We start from the raw sequence: 24464 nt of genomic DNA on the forward strand, positions 1-24464 counted from the left end.
TCAAAGCATCTTTGCATGATGTACAACTTTGGAGTGTAGTTTGGGTTTTAGGGGACAAAATGATAATGGTTTTGCTTCTCAGTCCCCTAGATACAGCTCCACTCAGCTGTCAGCTTTTGCTTTGATGGCATTTGTTATTACAAGTGGGTGTCTGGTACTCAGATGTCAGCAAGGACTCACATTTTTCCCCTACATTGAAATACATAACAGTGATATGGTATATTGTGCTGGCATGTACAGCAATACCTAAACCAGCACGCCTTTCTGCCAGTAATACAATCACTTCCATCTGTACAGAATTCTGGGTTTCAGAGATAGCAGCGTCATGATATCCCCAGCTCTTTATGTGTGCATCCATGTGTTTTGTGTTCAACACTCTGGGGACATCATATGTGGGCAGCATTGTAAGATTTAAACTCTTTTTTATGTAAGATATATTATAATTTGATTACTTGGTCTGCAGCATTCTGTAATTTCTTATCTTTAAACCCGGAAGTTTTAGACATTAGTATCGTCCAAGTAGAGGAAACTTTCAGAATTGCACATTTTATTGTTAAAATTCAGGCATTTATGAAATCTAACTTTAATACTGTTTATTTTATTTCACTTTGCTTTCTGGGCTTTTATTTTATTTTATTTGTATAGTTACTTTGTGGGATTTTAAGTAGTTTAGAAAGATACTACATGGAAGAAAAGGTTCCTGTTCAGCATTTATACTTTTCAAGGAGAGACACGAAGATAAAGTTGAGCTGGTGCAAAGCCCTCCAACTGGTTATGTATCTCACTCTAGGCTGACAGGAATTTCTGGTTGCCTACAAACAGATGTCAGTATATCAATGGTGTTATATTTTATGTGCACAAACATAAATACCTGGTTTCCTTTTAGTACAGTTTTTCTGTTTGTTGTTTGAAATGCAGATATTCCTCCAAGAGACATTTATACTAGTATTGCTATAAAGGGATTTATCCCCATTGTGCAGTTTTATTCTGATTGTTTTTTAGTGATATGTGATTGTTTTGACATTTTTCCTTTCTACACATGCTTGCAGGTGTCTGTTTATGTTTAATGTTGTATATAATTCTCCACTTTTGACCTTTACTTTCAATAAAGCATGATGTTTAAATAAATGTTGATCAAAAGCTGTGAGATCAAACTTGCAACTTACTAGCCCCCAAGAATCTGAATTGATGTTACCTCATGTAAGCAATTTCTGTGACTCATATACGTGCCAGAGTTATTTACGAAGGCAGCAATTAAGGCATTTATTCTATTCTTAAAGGGTGGTAGATGTTATGTAATGTGACAGTCCATTGCTTATATTATTCATTTTTATTTTCAAGATTAGGTTATCATTCTTGTGTTAATTCCATCAACTATGCATTTTAGATTCAGATTTTCAATCAAAACTAGGTCTTAGTTGCTCAAAAAATATAATAAAGATTTCTTGCAAAGTTACATAGTTTATTTTTATAAAACAGTTAGTGATACTTACATTGATAGGATTATTAGGCTGGATTCAAAAACTTTCCTGGATTGCGTTTAGTGAATCTGTGCAACGAGTTGTGACATACAGGTTGTGTGCATTTCAGAATTACAGGTGCTGTAAACTAGACAAACCAGGCAGCACAGTCAGGTGAGGATTATGCTAATGGCCAAATAATTACTGGACATTGAGTAACATGTTTACAATAAGAATCTTCATGTATGCTAATGAGGAAAAACACGTGGACATGCATTTTCAGGATATTTAAGCACGAATGCATGTTCATGTTCAGACTAAGGGAACCACAAAAGAGTATTTTGGGAATCAGCAGCATTAGAAGATATGTACCCACAAGAGGCAGTTCTGGATGATGCTTTACCTGACATGTGCAACATTGACCCTGGAGATTTCGAGTTATCAGACCATATTTAATGTTTCATAGACTCTATGTTACCAAAGTTGTGGATCTGTACTGTGTAGATAGGGCCACCATCCAACATGTTTTGGATATGTATCAGCTTCATTTACAGCCACATGGGAGCCATAGAGTGCCTATTCAAGTGGATACTAATATATGTGTGGTTTTATATATATTTGCTACAGGGCCTTTCACATCCCTGGTGGGAACACAGTGGGTGTATCTCAGGCATCTGCTTCAAGAATACCTCATCAGTTTCTTGATAATATTCTTCAGTATTTGGGGGAGCATTTGTCGTTCCCACATGCCAGAGTGGAGAGACCCAACATCATGTGGAATTTCTATGATATGACACATATCCCTGAGGTACTGGGTGCTATGGTTTGTACTCATATTGAAATAAAACCCCAGTTGGTGAACTGGGAAGGAAGTATGTAAAACACAAAGGGTATCACTCTGTCAACTGCCAGGTGGTCTGTAATGTGCAGAGTATCATATACAATACATCTGCAGGCCACTAAGGTAGTTATCATGACTCCCGCATATGGAGCACCTATGACCTGTACCGACATTTCAACTTTTTGTGAGGAGTGACTTCTCCCAGGGGCATCCTGTTGGCAATGACAGATACGCCCTGGAAGACTGGCTTATGGCCCTCATAAGAAAAACACAAGATTAAACAGAACTGTGGTATAGCCATGCCCAATCACAAGCAAGGAACATTATTCAGCATTTCTTTGACCATTAAAGGCACATTATTACTGCTTGGATTAATTTGGTGGTGTTCTGCATATGAAATAGCATGTGTACAAAAATAATGTCAATATGTGCATTGTTATGCAGCATCATACTTAGGAAGCAGTTACAGCAGGGTGGGCACTTGCAAGAGGAACAGTCCCCAGCACATCAGCCAGTAGAGGCTGATTCAGATTTGGAGTCAGCAGAGAAGTCACAAGCAGGGGATGATCATGCCAGATGGAGGCTGGGGCAGTATGCAGTGACACTGGCAAAGAAGCAGTGGCTTGAGCATTGATTCAGGACATGGTAGGCAAGACTAGAGTAGATACACTAATGTAAAAGTGATGTATGAAAATCAAGACTTCGCTGTGCTTACCCTTGCATGGACTGGCTACATTGTCCATAAGACATATGAAAGCAAAGTAGCAATGTACGAAGGACATCATTTGTATGGGGGAGGCACAGGAGTGGATGTCTTTCACAGAAAAATGTGTGAATGCAGAGGAAAAATATGCTTTTGTGTGCACTGCCTGTCACTGTTGAGGAAGACCTAAGGGCAGCAGTCAATGAACGTGTGCATGGGTCTGCTGAGACAGCCTCAACAGTAGTTACAGCACTGTGGCTCAATGTACTGGACAGGTCCAGAGCATGCACAGCTGAGATTTTAGTATCCCATGCATGCCCCTGCACATGACAGCTGGCATTACCAGGAGTTACAGTAGATGTACAATGACCTTGGCTAGATACTGTAGTGCTGTGTGACTAAAACCAGTTTCTACCATGAAGCATGTCACTGTCACGACTGTAATGACCATGGAGATGTTCTCGCCTGGGTGTATGAAGCATGTCACTGTCATGACTGTAATGACCATGAGAATGCACTCTCCTGGGTGTATGAAGCATGTCACTGTCATGACTGTAATGAACATGGGGATGTACTCTCCTGAGTGTAGACACCTGCACAACAGAGTTTACCATGGAAGTGTTACATCTCTGACCATAGGATCTAGGTCAGCCAAAGTTAAAAATGATTAGTACTTGGGGATGTAGGACTATCTTCGGGGATAGCACTTTATCCTGGGCAGGTGAGACTGAGAGGATGTGGCACATTCCAGTATGTAAATGAGTTTATCCAAACAAACGTACATATGGAATATGCAGTCCCATAGATCATCACACACACACACAACCTGTATCATCCTAATTAACTCTGTAACTCTGTCATGGTTGTGATTGTACTAGCATGTACCTCTACAATGACCATGCCCCTAAGCTGTTTTTTTATAGCCACTAACACATCGGCTCAGGGGATGATGGTAATCATGTCTCCAAGTGAGCACCCTTATCCCCCCCATGTGTAGCGCCCTAGCCATAGCTGCTAGGGGCAGATTCCTACATGTGTCTACAAGTGGGTACTACACTTTCCTCACTGATTGTGTCCACATTAATCTACTCACTCAGTGGTCCATGTGTCTTCTGGGTATATGTAGCACAGAGTCTCTGTCCATGGTCTGTGTGGTTGATGCAGTGGTCACATTACCAGAGTCAAAAACCCACTCTTTACTCCCTCATGGTGCCACCTCATCTGCACAATCATTATCAGAGGTTGCAGATCCTCAAACATCAGACAGTGATAGCTCCACAGTGCTGGTGCCTGATAAAAAATTACCTGTGAATAGATTAAAGTACAATAGTCTGTGTAAACATGACCCAGCATCAGAAGTATGCATGAAACTGGGGTTCACAAATGTTAACATTAAAATATAAATATTCAGATTTGTCTACCTTGTGCAGATGGTCAAGGAATTGAATTTGTGATGTTCCTATATACCATAAACCAGACAGCTTTAATAATGTAGACAGTGACTAAGGGGTACAGAGAAATTACAGGTAGTCTAACACTGGAAGAAGTCTACATACCTGAAGCATCTCCAGTAGAGTGTGTTGTTGACCACTGCAGCTATTCTGCAGCATCCAAACTGTATGGAGGTGCCACTGCTTCTGAAAGAGGCCAGACACTACTCCATCTACATGAGATGCAGAACTGTTCACAGAAATCCTGTACTATCATGTTAATAGCTGCATAGAGGCAGTTATACCCACCAGGAAGAAGTACAGAACTAACTCAAGAGACAAGCCACCCTGGTGGAATCACAAAATCAGTCAGATGTATAACAGGAGGAAGAAAATCATGGAAAAAAATAGGAGGTGCAGCACCTAGCAGGATAAAAGCACCCTCATCAAGCTAAATAAACAACTCAGATGACAAATAAAGTCTACCAAAGCCAAATTTTAGGTAATTTGGCCTCCCAGGTCAAGGAAAACCACAAAGTATTCTTTAGCTATGTCCGCAACCTCAAAGGCAATACACAACTGTGTGCAGAGGTCATTGTAAATGGAGCCACCTATACTGAGCTAGAAGATACATCAAACCTCCTGGCAGATAAATTCAGCTCCAACTTTACTCCTCTCTCCCCCTGAAACTTCCCTAAGGAAATATCATCAAATATTACTCCCCCTACTATCACTAGGGAACAGGTCCTTAATCCTCTCTGTAAGGCCAAGAACACTGCATCAATGGGCCCAGACAATATCCCAGGATGCCTTCTAAATAGCATGAAACATGACCTATCAGGGCCTCTAGAATTACTATTTAACTGTAGCCTCCAAACAGACTTTGTGCATCATGAATGGAGAAAGGCAACAGTCATCCCTCTGCACAAAGGTGGGCCATCTGCAGACCCTGGAAACTACAGACCCATAAGTCTCACTAGTCTTATATGTAAAGCCATGGAAAATAAATATCATGGAGATGATCAATAGCGGTCTAGTAAACCTCTGGACTCTGGACCCAAACCAGTTTGGTTTTGTCAAGGGCAGATCATGCCTACTCAACCAGGCGGACTTCTATGAGAAGGTCACCAAAGCAATGGATGAGGGCAAAATCATTCACACTGCCTACCTTGACCTGGCCAAGTCATTTGACACAATACCCCACTCAGGCATTGTTGACAAACTCAAGAGCTTAGGTACAAACCCGTATGTCACCCGGTGGATAGCCAACTTGCTCACAGACAGGAAGTTAGAACTGGGGAGTCCACCTCTATAAAGAGGCCATTCACAAGTGGAGTCCCTCAGGGATCAGTCCTTGGACCGCTCCTTTTTGGCATTCACTTCTCAGAAGTCAAGGTCAATGTCAGTGGTGTCTGGCTGACTAAATTTGTAGATGATTGCAAATTAGGAGTTGTCTTTGAATCTCACACTGACACAAATGCTCTCCAGGAGTGGGTGACACAGACAAACAACTTGGTGTCAGAACCATGGAATAAACTAAATGCCAATAAATGCACAATGGTATCCTATGGGAAGTCATCCATCCCTGGTAGCTATCATATTGACAACACACACCTTAGAGTTGACCTAGTAGTCAGGGACTTAGGGACACACATAGATAGTAATCTCGCTTTTGATCATCATGTGTTTACAGCGATGAGGAAATCATTCTATGTTGCGCAACTTATAAAAAAAGGTATGGCATCTAAGTCCAAGGAAGTCATTGTTCTACTGTATTCAGCATTCATCAGTCCTATTATTGAGTACAATGCCCCCTTTGGTATGTACCTAACCAGGCATATCCAACAACTGGAACATCCACAGAGGTTCCTCACTAAAAGAATACAGGCTGTAAGTAATACGTCCTATGCAGACTGCCTCAAGGTCTTATCCCTGTTTTCTGTCTCCTACAGGCTTTAGAGAGAAGATCTATGCCTGGCATATAAGGCATTGTCAGACCCCACTCTGATGGACCTCCTGCATATCCATAAAACAAACAGTACCAGAATTACCAGTTCTAAAGACTTAAACCTTGCCTGTGATATAAATAGGACCTGCTGGAGAGATAGGTATGTATCCCAGAGACTACCCAGTCTATGCAACAGGCTCCCCATCCATGTGAAGCAGAGTTCCTCCCTAACCCAATTAGAGTGCAACTTGGACAATTGGATGGGAAACCAGAAATTTGTCCCTGGTTTGGTACCTATGTCTCTAATGAAAACAGGTAACCAGTAAATGGTTCATCTCCCAGGCCAATGCTTATACTTATCAAGAGTGTCAGAACTTGTTAGAGATTTGGGATGCATGGCTTGGATTAAAAAGGCTCTTATGGTCATTAGCCTGGTAAGCACTTATGAACCTCTGAGATGTGAGTCACTCGATGACCCCCCCCCCCCATTGACCTACCTTCCTTTGACAGGAATTTAGGTCTTATTTAGGTGGCACATATTATGTCAGTGGCTCTTCATAACTAAGATTGGTGCCACCAACCACATTAATATATACCAGCTCATCTTCCCAGGCATGGTCCCATTAGGTTTGGTTAGCAGCTTGCAGGCCAAAGAGCCATCATCCACCAAGAGAGAAGGCCTGGAGTAGCACCTCATTCTCTTCATTTGAGAACTTTGGCTTACATGTAATCTTGTCACCAGAGTCCCAAGAGCACATTCCTAATTGTAGCGAGAAGATATATGTGCTGTTTAGCATTCAAAATGTATGCTAATTATCTGTCAAGACTTTTTGCTGGATATACCTACTTTTCAAGAGCATTTGTATCAATTTTCATTGTCTGCAGGTTGAGCGATATAGTTGTCAGTTACAAAAGTTTAACGAAGCTATTCTTTCTGAGTAGATTCATATCATAATTTCTCAATCTAAGATACTCGTTTCAGGTTACACCTAACTGTAGATACGATATAAATGAATTTGTATGCTGTATAAAATATGTGTGTGTGTGTGTGTGTGTGTGTGTTTGTGTGCGTGCGTGCGTGTGTGTGTGTGTGTGTGTGTGTGTGTGTGTCTCTGTATGTAAAATGCATTTATCCTCTTTCTGTCTGTGCATCCAGCTCCTTGCATGTTTTCTTCTTTTTCTGTTCATCTTTTTGACATATCTACTGTAATTGATTCTGCTGTGCTCATTTCTCTGTGTAGTACATACGTATGTCATTTGAAAGGATGAACAAGTCTGTAGAAGGACATTATTCATAATAAGACTCACTTAAAATGACTTCTTTTTCTTTGAGTTGCCTAAGTAGCAACACTCAGCATGCCTGTTTTAATAGCTTTGTTAAAGTTAACACTTTTAGGCACGTATATTCAAAATCATGAAAATTATGTGCATGCTATTTTGTAGTATATTTTCACTTTCAGATGTATCATTTTCAGACAGCTACCAATACAAAAATTAAAAGGGACACCTTTTTTACACTGTTAATGATATTACAACAGTCATTATTGTGTTTTTTACAGGAGAGATGAAATTATAGACACACATTGAATTAAAATTTAAACTAGCCTCCTATTTGGCTTATATTCTTAAAACAGCACATTTGATGGCACTGGAAGTTATTAATCTTATGGTGCGAGATTCAACTATTGTCCTTACTTAAAATAATCTTTATACAAATTAGTACAAGACTGATTTGCATGAAAGGTGTGTTCTTGGATGTCGATTTTCTTAAAAAAGAGAAGGATAGATAAATAGCAATAAACCCAGACCCTCAGACTCTAAATAGTATCTCCACAATGCATTGCATTTCCATCTTCACTCTGATAATATCCTTCTGGGAATGTAAGGGGCATTTAAGTTAAGAAATTTTCACATAGATTCAAAAGCATATCTGTTTATAATAAATTTATGTATCACTAACAAGTTTAATGCTCAAAAAAGAATTACATTTGTAAAGATTTTAAGTTATAAACTGCACGTGTATGTGGGGACTTTTAAGAGGTGATATCTAATATGTTTCATGAATTAGATTGGCTAATAAGGCCATGTTGCTATTTTTGTAGGTACCATGGCTCAGCGCAGCCTGTCTCAGCCACCATCGATGGCCGTGTCTGTGGGACAGAGCACTATACTCAACTGTACTTTGACTGGAGAAAATTTCAGTAACTACAGAGTTCACTGGTACCAACAAAGTCCTGGAAATACCCCACGATTCCTTGTGAATTTCTACGATGAGTCATCTCAGAAGGATAGAGGTTCTGGGGTCCCAGATCGTTTTTCTGCATCCAAAGACAATTCTAAGAATACTGGTTATTTATCCATCACTGGTGTCCAGGCAGAAGACAGTTCTGATTATTACTGTGCAATATGGGATAATCGTGACAAAGTAAACGCATATGCACAGTGATACTGTTACAGAGGGAACTGAAACATAAAGCCTTGGCCATGCTGCTGCTGGTCCTCTCTGAACATATTAACCTACATTTTTTTATAGCTAGTTCCTCTTCCACTGCAATACTTCTAACTAGCAGGGCATGCCTGACTTAATAAACAGCAGATAATATACAGCTGATGAAAACAGTGCAATACAAACTAATCATAATCCTCAACTTGTAAAACTTAAGGCACATCACTCTCTATCCTTTGAGACAGTTTAACGTATGATATTGTAACCAAAAAATTCCATTGCTTAAATGAATCATGCTAAATTATTTAAAATAAATACGTACTTGCACAGAAGCAGATGTCTGTTACACAAATAACATAGCTGTGTCCTCAGGAGGTTCAGATTTCTTTCAGACTTCAACAGCAAATAGTAAAACTCTCACAGTCATCTGAAATACATACCTTATGTGATAAACACTGTTGGTTTTGAATGATGAAATATATATTATTTAAAACTGTGCAGGCTGCATTTCTGATTCATTTTTAATTCAATATTTATATACATGCACAAATAACTCGGTGGGTGATTGTCTGAGATGACTTTACATAATATGCATCAGAAAGTTCAAGTTAACCAAACAAAATAATAAGAAATTCACTGACTACTTTTTTTGCTTTTGGGCAAGGACTGAAATAAATGAATAGCTGTTTATAACTGTGTTGCAACATGAGAGGCAGCATGAATGTTAAGTAAGTACATAACTGCATGGATTAAGTCACATTTAAATGTAATATAAAATGCTAAGTTATAGGTTTTGTTGTGGAGCAAATTATTCTGCCACTTCCTGTGTCATATCTGGTCAATCATCTGCTTCCTGTGTGCACCAGCTATGTTTGTTAGTACTGAGTTCCTAAATCTTTTTCTGCCATATTGATGTAGAACAAAATTCTCTGACCCTAAAGCTGAGATACAATAACATTTTGGGTAAAGCTTATTATTTAAAAATATCTTACACTTGGTACGCTAGCTCCATTTGAATAGATGAATTAAACCCTGACTAAAACCCAGGCAGTCCAAGCCTGGTTGGTGGCTCAAGCACCTGCTGGGGCTGGCATGGAGGATCCAAGCCTGGTTAGTGGCTTGGGCACCTGCTGAGGCTGGCATGGAGGTTCCAAGCCTGGTTAGTGGCTTGGGCATCTGCTGGAGTTGGCATGGAGTATCCAAGCTTTGTTAGAGGCTCAGGCACCTGCTGGAGTTGGCATGGAGTATCCAAGCTTTGTTAGAGGCTCAGGTACCTGCTGTAGTTGGCATGAATGATCCAAGCCCAGTTAGTGGCTCAGGCACCTGCTGCAGCTGGCATGGAGGAGGAGTGGAATGATGATAATTAGCTTGTCATCTCTATTTGGGGAGAGGGGAAAGGTGTGTCTTCACACTCACATTTTCTATAGGTACAATCCTCAGGGTAGACCAGGGATCCTGTTCATTCTCAAAGGAGGTAGTGCTAACTGATGACATCATTTTTAGCCATGACAGTGCAGGACAAAGGCTCTTTGATGCCAATGAGCTGGCATGGTATGAATTAGTGCTTGTGTCACAAACCCCAATCCATGTCATAATTTCTAATCATTGTCTTGATCCCCAATCTATGTCAAAACCCGCAATCCATGTAACAAACCCCAATCTATGTCATAATCCCTAATCCATGTCAAAATCCCCAATATGTGTCACAAACCCGAGTCCATGCCACAAACCCCAATCCTTGTTGCAAACCCCTATCAATGTCACATACCCCAATCCATGTCCACAATCCCCAATCTATATTACAAACTCCAGTCTGATGATGGCACCAAACCCATTAAGCTTATCTCCTGCCCAAAGAGAACAAATATGCCAAAAGTCTCTTACCCTATGTGAGTGAATAGGCCGAAAAAGTGGTCAGGTAGGAGAAGCTCTATAATCAGAGGGGGAATGGAGAAAAACATGCTTTGAAGAAGAGGATTGCTTAATGTATAGAAAGAACAGAACATCTGTTTGCAGTTAATGAAAGTATTGTAGATATCAATTTCAGGATTTCACATAAAGAAAATATAACACGCCTTCAGTTTCCTGCATCTGCAGTGAAATTACAGCACAGTAAAATGTGCATAAGCATTTTTGTGAACAACAGAACTTTATTGACCAAAACAAAAAATACAGAGAACTTGGGTGTAATACCTTAAACAATATTCCAAAATTTGTAGCAAAACTATTCATGGTATCAAAAAAAGAATAATTACAGACATATAATATAATTCATTGCCTAGTCAAAAAGGAAAGTGGTCCAAATTTAATTTAGGACTTTATTAAGATCTAGGAGGAATGGTAGCATTTAACCTGGCAGCATAACTATGGATATGCTAAGAGAAGTCAAAGGGGGCCCTTTTCCAGAAACTTGAGTTTTTTATGTGCTTTTTGATCCATACCTGCCAACCATCAAATTACCTCACACTCTGCCATACCCACATGTTACCCTACCCAGCATTTTATATATACCAACCTGAGATCACCATACCTTGGATAAAAGAAAACATACTAAGCCAGTGCTTTTGGTCATTCATTCTCCATATTTTGGGTCTTGATATTTCAAATGGTACAAAATATGAGTGCACAAGGCACTCTCTTCAATCTCCTAAGGAAGATTTATCTACTAAGAAAAAGTTATTTCTGCAATTTTATTCAAGACGTACAACCAAAAAAGAACCCTTATGCTTCAATGACTGCTAGAATGGTTTTCAGGCACCAGTGTTTTTTACAAGACCCATTTTACCTATGGTTTATTTCTTTACCCTTCCAGACATGAAACTGGACAGATATACTTTATGGGATTCTGTTAGGCTTTCGTGTTGCTGGCATTGCATTAGTGCCTTAGAGTATTTTCTGAACAATAAGAAGTATGAAACTCTAATATTTGGTATTATTGACTGACTCCTATGGTCCATGCATTATGAAGGACAGAGAAGGAAATGCAGTAACAGTTGAGATGTATCAACATGTGTCCATGTGTTTGGAGAGTGCTACTATATGTCTCAATGTTCATGCTGAAGACTTCTAGACAAAGCGGGGACCAATGTTAGATGACACCAGGTAGAATTTTTAAATATTACTGTGACTTAAAAAGCTACAAAAAATGGCAAAAGCACCACAATTTCACTAAAACCAAGTCCAAGGTACTCGGGAAAGATATCACTAGCAACAAGGATCCAGTTGAAGCAGTTTTAAGCAGTTTTAATAAAAAATAATAACACTCACATAAATGCATACACTTTAAAACAACAGTGTTTTCATTTCTGCCAAGTAGACTTCATCAGTCCTGTATCAGTCCTGGACGGGAGGGAAAAGAGGGATGGGGAGATATTAAATGCTGACATTATACCCCACTCCAACTTGGATAATGATGGAAAATGTATTAAGCAGGATGAAAACAACAAATACAAGTACGTTAAGGAAGGTTATAGTATTGACAACTTTAGTAAAACAGTACTACAGGATGAACACTTTAGTCTTCTGTCCAAAGGGATGAAATTTATACCCTTGAAGACAGGAGATTTAGCTAAAACTTTAATAGATGTTAAGCTATTTACCAGGAAAATTAATCTGGGTTTATTGCTACCCCAGGAGAACATTACAAACAACAAAGAAATAAATAAAAAAAAAACACTTTCAACCCACCCCTACACCGTCAAATAAAAAAATTGAATGCATTGTAGAAGGTGAGATAAGAAAATAATTCTCTAAGGTTAAGTATAAAGCTAATTTAAACCTTAAAGAGAGAAGTGTTCTAGAAGAACTTAAAAATGACAGAGAAACAAGGGCTATGAAGCCAGATAAGGGAGGGGGGGGGGGCTTTGCTAATGGATACCTTAATTTATGAAGGTAAAATGAATAAAATATTGATGGACACTAACAAATGCATAAGTGTATCAAGAAATGAGGTTAACATATCATACAAAAGAGTGGACTCAGCTCTCACAGATATGTTTATGGAAGGTTTGATAGATAGTAACACATACACCTATCATAAAGTGGAGAAACCCAGAATACTCTCAATTTTTGGAATACCGAAAATCCACAAAAATGAAACAGATCCTCCTCTTAGACCCATAGTCTCTGCTGAGGGTTCAAAAACGTTAACCCTAGCGAAATATGTGGATTTGAAATTAAAGAGGTTATGGTTAAAAAAGAGGAATATATTGAGGGATTCCTGGGATTTCTTGAGAGATACAAACAATAATCTGTATAGAAATGATTTGGTGTTTGTTACAATAGATGTAATAGATTTATTCTCCAGCATTCCCCATAGAGAATGGATGCAAATGTTAGAGGAGATCCTGTTTGAGGATGGAGAGCTAACACAGAGTGAGAAATTAGTTTGCTTAAGTTTAGTGGAATTGGTGCTGAAATAACACTTCATTTGTTTCAATGGTGAACTATTCCATCAAATTATGGGGGTAGCAATGGGTGCAGCATGTGCCCCAACTTATGCAAACTTAGTGCTTGCAAAATGGGAAGAAAAGTATGTCCTGGGTTCTATTTATAGGGACTGTTGGATTATGTACAGGAGATTTTTGGATAGCATTTGTGTCCTGTGGACTGACAACATTGATAAAATACATGAATTTTTAAACTTTTTGAACAATACCACACCTTTTTTGAGATTTACTTACAACATCTCCCAGGAGAAACTCCAGTATCTTGATAGTGAAATTTATAAGGAGAATGGTAGGTTGAATTCCAAGGTGCATAGAAAAGGTACCTTTTCAAATTCATATTTACCTTTCAACGGTGCACATCCTTACCATTATAAAAAAATATTGTCAAAGGACAACTTATACGGGCTAGCAGGATGACGTCTAGTAACACTGAATTTAAAAATGAATGTAATTTCTTGAAAGGTTTATTCAGAACAAGAGGTTATCCAAATGAGCTAATATAGCAAGTGAAAAAACAGGTAGATAATGACAGACATGGGAGATTTAAACCCATACTAGGGGAGCCACTACTTGAGGGATTAGAGATTGAGTAAAGCAATGGTGAACATTTTGGTAAAGCTATAGTTTTGGAGTATAATGCTAGTGGAACTGCCCAAAGCTGAAAAATGTTGTGGAAAATGATTTTAAATCATACAGCTCAAGAAAGAAGGGCACCTATAAGTGTGGCCGCTACCAACAATGTAGGTACATTATTAATAGAGAAGAATTGTTTTTAAGTAGTAGAAATACAGTGTTAACCAGCAAGGAATTTTTTAACTGTGAATCCAGTGGATTAGTATATTTAGCAGTGTGTGAGGAATGTCAGTTCTTCTATATAGGTAAAATTGAATGAAAATTGAAAAGAAGGATATATGAACACTGCTATAATATACAGAACCAGAAAGAAACTAATTATCTCTTTATGCACACACTAGAATGCATCAAAGCAAAGTTACATTTTTTTGTGTTGGAAGGAGTGAAAAAAGAAGTAAGAGGGGGGCAATGGGAAGAAAGGGGGGAGTATAGAGAGTTATGGTGACAGATAACGTTACAAGCTACCACTCTACCTGGTTTAAATGAGAATGTGTCCCTAGCCCCTGTATTGAAGATGAGAGCAGCTAAATTATGAAGTTCCGTTTTTAAACAAACTCATTTTCATTTTTATTTAAACTTAAGTAAAACTTGCGGTACACTGGATTCTTGTTGGATTAAATGTGTTTTTAACTGAAAGTGTGATTAAAGCTTTGGCCACTAGAGAGAGCCTGATCATTATAATTCTGCTTTTCAGCTTTCACCGTGCAGGAAGTTTTTTTATGTAAACCACCTTCATTTTAAGATTAAACAAATTAATCATTACATTTTATACATTTTGAAGTGTGTTTTAAACCATTTTAGAATTCATGATTTGAATATTCATTTTTTTAATATAATGTTATATATTTTTTAATGTAAAAGTTTTACACTGTCTAGAAAGTCCATAAGGCCATGAATATTCATGAATTTTATGATAATCAGCCTTTTAATCATTTGTTCAATTTTATTAGTTAACTTGTATTTTAGAAGGGTATAAAAGCATCATTGTAGTTGTCCATCCACATCTGATGAAGTCTACTTGGTAGAAACGAAAACGTTGTTGTTTTAATGTGAGTGTTATTATTTTTTTATTAAAACTGCTTAAAACTGATTCAACTGGATTCCTGTTGCTGGTGATATCTTTCCTGAGTACCTTGGACTTGACTCAAAAAGCTAATAGAACAAGAAGTTTTGCATCACAATGCAATTTCTGAACAAATTGATGTTCAGAAAAAATTCTGAAACACTATTGCCTGGACATATTAATGACTGTATTCATTTATTATAAATGAAGTGCAAAGAAAAAAATAAAAGGCAGCATCTTGGATATTCTGTAAACTCAGAGTTGTGAGGGATGTGTGTGTGTGTGTGTGTGTGTGTGTGTGTGTGTGTGTGTGTGTGTGTGTGTGTGTGTGCGTGTGTGCGTGTGCGTGTGCGTGTGTGTGTGTGTGTGTGTGTGTGTGTGTGTGTGTGTGTGTGTGTGTGTGTGAGCTTGAGCATGTTTGTTTGTATGTGTGCATGCATGTAGGATAGTGAAAGAGTGGGCGCCTCTGTCAATGTGATTTATGGGCTGTCTGTAGTGATTACTGCATGAAAGTGCTGATTAGAAATGGCAGTAACACCACACAATTGACAGACTTGCAAATTAGTCAATAATGAAGTATTTCCTCATTGTGGGTATGATGTTATGAGGTAGTGCCATCTGTGCCAGGGAGAGTAGGGCAGTACATGTGTACATATGCCAGCATAGCTAGCTGGAGTTTTTTTAAATAATTTTATGTTATTTGACTATCACACTGATTTGTACAGCTGTTTTAGAGTTAAAAATATATTTGTAAAGTTACTTGTGTTAAAAATGCATCAACAGTAGTTCATGCTGGACAGAAAGAATGTATGCATGTATATTAGGTTGTATTGCTGTAACTGATCAAATGTATATGTTTATCAGAGAATGCTGGAAGGGTGAAATGATTGAAACTGTGTTATAGCTTTCAGATCCTGCCACAGATATTAGCAAAGGTCTGTGTGTGTGTATTGCACCAGAGTCAGGTGAGCAGAGGTGATGTCATCCTCTAACCAGCATCTGGTTTCTTTGGAATTCTCACAGCAGTATTTTAGAATCTGATAGGAAAGATTTCTGACAGGATATATATTTCATACAGCCACACAGACAAAGAGAAACATCATCTAGCATTTGCTGTGGTAAGACACTCAGCAAACATCAGCTTGCCTTGCTTTAGTATGTAGTCAGGGACATTTAGTGAGAATAGCTTAGTATTGTTTTCTGCATCTGCGAGAAACTATACAACTGTATTATTTTTATATCTCTGTGGTTGAAACTCTGTTGTTTATTCCATTCAATATTTCCATCTTTTCTGTTTTATAATTTATCATTAAATATTTTAATACCTTTTATTCTGGCTGGTCCTTTAGAGAATACTTTTAACATATTGAGAGTAGTTATGCTTGTTTTAGTGACACAGTGTCCGCTCCTAATTTTACACGGTATAATTGAGTGCCCTTTGTAAGAGACTTAGGGTAGTTGACTTGTGGCAGCGTGATTATTTCAAGAGTCTGGGCAAAAAGGGGCACAGAAATAAATTTGTGTGTACATAATGTTGCTAAAAAGCTAGGTGCAAGTAATAAATGGATTGGAGGGTGTGAAACAAAGGTTGTTTTACACTTCAGAAAAACTGACATTGTACATTTGCCTAGGATTTGCTATACTGGTAACCATAAGGTTGCCCTGAAATATGGGGAACAACTTAAATTTTTGTGGCAGCTAAGAGCTAAACAACTTAATTAGTTCTCGGTTACTAAAATGTTGTACTCAGTGTGGTGAGAAGGGTCACACTATAAAGGACTGCTGCTGTTTTTGCTGTACATGTCATATGAAGGGATACTTTTGGTTTGATTGTATATCTTTGTCAGGTGTTTAACCTACAGGATCAGAATCTACTGCTACTTTCCCCTCTCCTAGAGGTTCTACAGAATCTAAGGAGGCTACAAGCATGCAGGATTTCTTCACAGAGTCAGTGTGTGGAAGTTTACCTGATAGTCAGAAACATGGCGGAATGCTGCTTGCTTCAGATCTAGTTTCTACTGACAATGTTTATAATGCTTTATGGTCAGATGGTGAGAAAGGAAAATATCTTAGATTAATGCAACAGTGCTAAAAGAAGCCACTAATGGTTCAAGGATATGTGAAAAAAATAAGACAAATAGATATGAACATTAAATGCAAAGGCAACATAAGCATTTCCATACTCTCTGTTAATGTTAACAGTATATTTAGTGATGTTCATCATCTCTTCATTTATAAATTGTGCAGACATATGTGTTATGATATTATTTTTTATTGCATATCCATTTGCTATAGGGCAGCTATGGTGGTGCAGCAGTTAGCGTTGCCACCTCCCAGCAAGAGGTTCTCCAGTTTGATTCTCGGCTAGGGTGCCTTCTGTGCGGAGTCTGCATGTCCTCTCTATGGTCGCGTGAGTTTCCTCCAGGAGCTCCGGTTTCCTCCCATATCCCAAAGACATGCTGTAGGTGGATTGGACACTCTAAATTGGCCCTAGGTGTGTGAGTGTGTGTGTGTGTGTGTGTGTGTGTGTGTGTGTGTGTGTGTGTGTGTGTGTGTGTGTGTGAGTGTGTGTGTGGATGGTTGGGCACTGGGCTGGCAACTCAACACCATAAAACTCTACTGCCAATCATGAGTGGACAGGTGATCCGCTGAGGTCACCCCTAACCTGGAAAAGCCGAAAGAAGAAGAATGTCCTCTTGCTATACAAGGTGAAATGTATGCAGTGATCTGTCGTGGGGATATAACATTTTGTAGTTCTTAGGTCTGTTGAAGTGATCAGGTATTGTAATTTTGATTGAAACATGCATTCTTAATTTATTGGATGTTTAAATAATAAGACCTGGGAGAGGCGAATTGCTAGATCTTCATATGAAGTTGAAAGTTTTTTACCTTGTTTTATTTTCTCCCAGATTATTCCCTAGATATTACCTTTTGAAACTTACAGCCATCTTTGTTAGTTAAGATGGACATTGTCTTTGTTGGTGACTTTAATTTTGACTTTAGATAAATGACATGGAAAATGTTACAAGGCTGACTGTATATGATTGGTACGGGATAAGAAAGGCTGTATACTTATTTTAAGGATACTTCTGGACTGAAATTACTTTTTTTTTAATTTTCCAACTCATTGACAGACTGTGATGACTGGCATTATGTCTTCAGTCTTAATTCTTTATGCCATTTGGGGTATTTTTGGGGTGCAACCTACTGCAATCCAGGTTGTGGAGGGTATTTTATGCATGGTGGTGCATTGATCATGAAAGGTTCTTTGGTGTAAAAATGTTAAGATTATGTTCTAACAACACTATTCTGTGAAAAATGTTAACAATTTGTGGACTGCCTGGTAGAGTTGTTTCAAATCTAATTATCAGCAGGATTACTTAAGGAAAAGCAGTTGACTAAAATGTATTGAACAACAACAATATTCCTGCCTCTTGGCAGAATAAAGTGATCTAACAGGAGCTAAGGATGTCTTATGTCATCTTGTGGAGTAGGTACTCCATGAGCAAAAGATATATGCAACTTGCATTATCCTAGCAAATTTATCTATTTGGGAGTAAGAAAGAATAAATTTCTCCTTTAATTAAGCAAGTAAAATGACTAAGAATGTGACAGAATATTTAAGACATACTACAGGGATTCATGTGTATACTCAACCCAGTACAAGTTCTATTGAGTTATTTATTTATTTATTATTTATTTTATATTTGTTGACCAGGTTTGTCTGACTGGGCTACAAATGCCCATTTTCAGCAGAGGCCCGAGGAGAAAAGCTCCAACAGAAAATAGAAATTTTGCATATTAGGAGATCAAAGATGGCCACTATTCTGTAGGCACTGCTAACCTACAGCTGTTCAATCTCTATGAAATAAAACCAACCCAGAGGAAAAAACAGGATCTATTTTAATATAATAATCTGAGCTAATAACTCTAATCAACACTCAAAAATTCTGGAAGGAAAAAAATAAACCTGAATAAACAGTCAAACTACTAGGATTCTAACAGATTATCTGAAGCAAAGGAGGGAGACAAGGAAAGAAAGCTGTGTGCTTAGGAAACTTTATATACTGAACATTATCTGCAAACCAAGACGCCTTACTTACACAAAATGTCAAAAGAAGACAAAAACATGGACATTACAACAACAAAAGCTAAACTCTCAGAATTACTTTCACCTGAGAAAGATTTAAATTCTAAAAGACAGAAAATAACAAAAAAAAAAACAAGATACTGCAAAATCAGGGAACAAAAATAAAGCAGATCAACCTGCAAATCTGGATGACATCAAGGCAGCTTTACTACCTATTCAAGAGGCAATAAAAGAACTGTCCACCCAACTACAATCATTTGGAAATTCTGTTAACCAAATAATAGAACGAATGGACAAATCAGAAGCCAAAATAACAGAAAATGAAGAAAAAATAGTTCTAATTTCCAAAAAAATCAGATGCTCATGAAGTAGACATCCAAAACATGCAAGCAAAAATTATTGATCTTGAGGCAAGCTCCAGAAGGAATAACATAATCATCAGAGGCATGCCGGAAAATATACAGCACAATGAACTGATCCCTTCTATTTTACAAATAATTGCTACATTACTCAAAGACCAAAAAGCAGCTCAGCAAATAATAATAGAGAGGGCGCACAGAGCCCTGAGAGAATCTCAAGCATCAAACAATCCAAGATCTGTATATGCCAAACTCCTAAACTTTCAGGATGTTAACACAATTTTATTATCTACAAAGAAAAATGGTGGGTTCATAATGTGAAACAATAACAAAATATCACTTGCACAAGATCTGCCCCTACAAATTAGGCAGGCTAGACAACTCCTCTCACCTTACTGTAAGTTCTTAATTGACAGAAAGTTAAAGTTTCAAATGAAATATCCAAATACACTGATATTTTATGTGGATGGTGTTAAATACTCGGTCGCTAACCACAGAGAAGGAAAATGCACTTTTCTGACAGTTTTTAAAAAAATTCCCACCATGGATAATTAGTTACACTCACCGGATCAGCTCTTAAAGCTCTCGAAACCAGCTGTAAGCTATTCAGACAGACGGAGACTTCTTTCCTCAGCATTTTGCTCTTGTTTTGCCCTAGGCCTTATTTGGTGAGTGGCACGACTCTGATTTTCTCTTTACAGGCCATGAGGAGCTCAACGGGAATCATATTTCATGTCTGCCATGTTGGTTTTTCCCACCGGAGGAACTAAAAGACTTTTGACATTTCCAGGAGGTCGAATTAAAGGAGCACTTCCGGAAATCCGTGTACATTCAAGGTCCCCCTACGAGAAGCTAGGCAGCCGGCTTAGCTGACCGGAAGATCTGCGAGGCATCTAAATGGAATATAAATCAAAAAAATAAAGAAAAAAAAGTGAAAAATTGAAGAGAGAGTCAGTAATCTCTCTAATAATAAAAACCCAATTATAATTGCAGGGAACTCTAATCTGCAAAGAGCTCTACTATGCGCTGACCTTAATTTAAGGATCAGTGACTTGATATCATAAATCTTGATCCTTTGAAGGGGACCCGTGATGTATATGTGTGTCTGTGTGTGTGTGTGTGTGTGTGTGTGTGTGTGTGTGTGTGTGTGTGTGTATATGCATTTATATATACGTGTATACTTTTACATATGTGTATGGATATAATATGAACCTGCACATATGTTTTAACATGATTAGATTATTGACTGAATCAGCAATGGAGGTATCAATTTTGAATAAACCTGACAGATTCATTAGGCATACTTCACTACCTCCCCATCGCTACAGAGATAAAAACGTGCATTTCATGTGACCAGCAATTCTCGTTTGTGTGTATGCATTACCCTATTTAGATTTATCAACAATTGTTGTCTTATAGTCTCATTACAGTTTCACTGTGTATGTATGGATGCATATGTATATCTGTGTGTGTATATGTGTGTGTGTGTGTGTGTGTGTGTGTGTGTGTGTGTGTGTGTGTGTGTGTGTGTGTGTGTGTGTGTGTCAGTCAGTGAAAATACCTGCCATATTCTTACTTTCTGGCCTTACAGTTTGATGAGTTTAGCCATTAATTAAATCACATAGTTATGTGGAATATACTTACAGTTAACTAAAAGCCTGTGATACAGGAACTGACTTATCTTAACACAGGTTGTAAACAAAAAGCAACTATAGTTCCTATATATTTATCAATATAATAAAACGGTCAAACAATATTTCAAATATAGCAAACTGCTTACCTTAATACAGACTATAAATAGAATGCTACAACAGGCAGTTACTAACAGAGGCACATAAATAATATCTGAAAAGACAAAATAAACGCTTTTTCACCAAACTATACAAAACACATATATAGCTGCAATGCATTCTCCGGGGTACATAAGAATGAGAAAAATTAATTATATGAAGAATAACGATTCTGTAGTTGAGGGATGTCACACCAAGACCTATATAATATAACTTTGTTCAAGAATTGAACAACGCAAGGCAAGGGCAACAAAACATTTGTGGTTAAATACACTGGGGATATCCTAAGACCCAACTTGAGAACACTATCACTCTACACCACACAAAATGACAAGCAAATGAATCAAGAGAAAAAACAAATAGATCACAAAACCAATAAATATAGGGAGTCAATAAAAAGTTATAAGGAATTACAAAGAGAGGAAATTCTGCAAAGAAGATAGAAATAAAACAAACTCATATGTAATCGCAAATAGATACTTAAATTCTGTAATGAGGGAAACAGCAACATAACATTACGTAGACTAAGAACCCATATACTCCTAAATCTAGGAGGGAAATAAACAGAGCTAAGAAACTTCCTTCAAGGGAGGTAACGACCAGTTATAGCGAAAGATTAGACTGGGAATTAATACCTAATACTACTATAGTTAATAAATAAAGCTTGAGATACCAATTTAGAGCTAGAAAATATGTAAATACTGTTAGAGACAAGCCTCTTGAATTGATGATCCTTGACTTAACTAAGACCAAATTGATTGAAAATATGTCATCCAAACTATAACATTCTATAGTAAATCTCAAAAGAAGAGGCTTAGGTTATAAAAGCAGTGTCTTTCCTAGGGAATGAGTTGGGTAGGCTTTGTACAATTAGTAACAAGTCATGCAGGGTCATTAAACCTCTTCTTCTCCACAAACTCTAACACGCAAGTGAACATTATACTAATATTACAAAAATATACAAGGGTTAAACCTCTTCAGACCCTGCTTAATTCCTGGTCCAGGAGGCTAGTGGTTAGGCACAAGGAAGGGACGGGAATAAGAGAATGCTTTCATAACATGATCTTGACAAGAAACAAACACAATCTGATATGTATACTCAAATCTCAGGACTACATACATAAACCAAGAAACTATGTAAATGTGGGAACTTGATTCATGGAATGTTACGGGGCTCCAGAATATGAAAAAAAGGAAACTATTTCTACACCTTACTTTGCAAGCTAAGGCAAACTTTATACTAATTCAGGAAACACATTTAACTATAGAACAATGGTCAGTAATCAAATAAAAAAAATGGATAAGAGACGTTATAACTTCGGAAGGTAAAACCAATAGTGCAGGAGTAGCTATAATCATTAAGAAGCAATACCAAGATAAAATTATAGAAACCAAAATAGATAAAGAAGGAAGATGATGCTATGTAACCCTTTCAACTCCCGAGTATTCTAAACCTATTTTACTGCTCAATATATATGCACCTTGTAATAATCAACACTCCTTCTATACATCATTGTATCCTATCTTAAACCAATATAATGATCACTATATGATTCTGGGAGGTGACTGGAATGCCTATCAAAACCCAAAACAGGATAAATCAAGTTTACATATGCCATACAATAAACAGACATCTATAGCATTAAACGAACTTAAATATGACTTTAATTTATATGATCCATTTAAATATGGCAATAAAACAAATAACCCAAATAAATTTACATTTTACTCCAACTGTCATAAAATGTGGTTGAGAATCAACTTCTTTCTAATTTCTGAATCACTAATTAATCTAGACCCTACAGTAAACATACATACTCGATACCTATCTGATCATTCAAAAATTACCCTAAATCTTACTAAGAACACCAAAAATAACACACTAAACAGAGAATATAATTGGTCCCTGAACCCCAATCTTTTAAATAAAAAGGAGATAGTTGGGGAAATACAGGATATCCTTAAAACAACCCTGGTGAACTTATCTAAACATCAACACCTTCCAGATATCGAATGGGCGACAACAAAAGCTCATATCAGGGATATTTTTCTTCAAAAAGCAACCTACTATAAAAAAATCCAACGCAGAGAGAAACAACAACTGGAGGTTAAAATGAAATCATTAGAGCAAGATCTAATTAAGAACTTCAACACTCAAACTGAAACAGAATTATTGAAACGTCAAAAAGACCTTTATATGTTGCACAATAATAACTTATCATTTCACGAAACCAAAACACTTGCCAATTATGCTAACTATGCCCAAACACCATCATGAGCACTAGCAAGGATTATTAACCAATCAAGAGTATCCTCTCAAATTTCTGAAATAACCTATGAAAGTAAGAATTATACAAAAATGGTGATATTATTAACATATTTGAAGTTATATACTCACAAATCTATGGAGACCAACAGTCTTTACCCATAAATGAAAAAAGTAGAGATTTCTTACAAAAACTTAACTTCCCGAAAATCGATATGAAACTTCAAAAAGAACTACTAGAACCAATAACCATTGCGGAAATAATATCAACAATCAAAAAACTGAAATCCCATAAATCACCCAGACCAGATGGTCTCACAGCGGAATTTTATAAAACATTTTACATTATTATTCCACAAATCCTATCCCACATATTAAACTACATAATAAACAATAAAATTAATGATTTACACTTTATGCATCCAAAACTATACTGATACTCAAAGAAAAGGCAGACCCTCAAAATCTGGATAGTTACAGACCCATATCATTATTAAATATCGATACCAAAATTCTAACATCTATTCTGGCTAATAGAATGAAAAAAATAATGGATATAATTATCTCTAGTGAACAATCTGGCTTCTTAACTTCTGGACAATCGAGTGATAATACATTAACTCTACAAACACTAATCTCATACGCTAACCAAAACAACCTAAACATGTATGCACTCATCATAGACACCCATAAAGCCTTTGATAGAGTAAACACAAAATTTTTATTTCAAATTTTACCCTACTTTAACATACCCCAAAAATTTACTCAAACCCTACAAATATTATACAATAGCCCCTACACATCATTATATATAAATAAAACATGGTCTAATAGAATTCAGATCAGAAACGGTACACGACAAGGATGTCCTTTATCTCCATTATTGTTCAACCTATATGTAGAACCCCTCTTTTTGAATATAAAACAAAATATATATCACAATGCCCCACTAATATACAACACCAGAATTTCCTTCTCAGCATTTGC

The 24464-nt window shown here is 37.3% G+C and overlaps 1 gene segment (V, D, J or C); it reads left to right on the forward strand.

Annotated features, from left to right (window-relative positions):
* Positions 1-8489: 8489 nt before the first annotated feature.
* LOC122800285 lies at positions 8490-8828 on the forward strand. The segment is given in 1 exon segment: positions 8490-8828. A coding segment is annotated over 1 exon segment (339 nt).
* The last annotated feature ends 15636 nt before the right edge of the window (positions 8829-24464 follow it).

The sequence above is a fragment of the Protopterus annectens genome, chromosome 4.part0, assembly GCF_019279795.1.
Source record: "Protopterus annectens isolate FY-2018-M chromosome 4.part0, PAN1.0, whole genome shotgun sequence".
Lineage (NCBI taxonomy): Eukaryota > Metazoa > Chordata > Ceratodontiformes > Protopteridae > Protopterus > Protopterus annectens.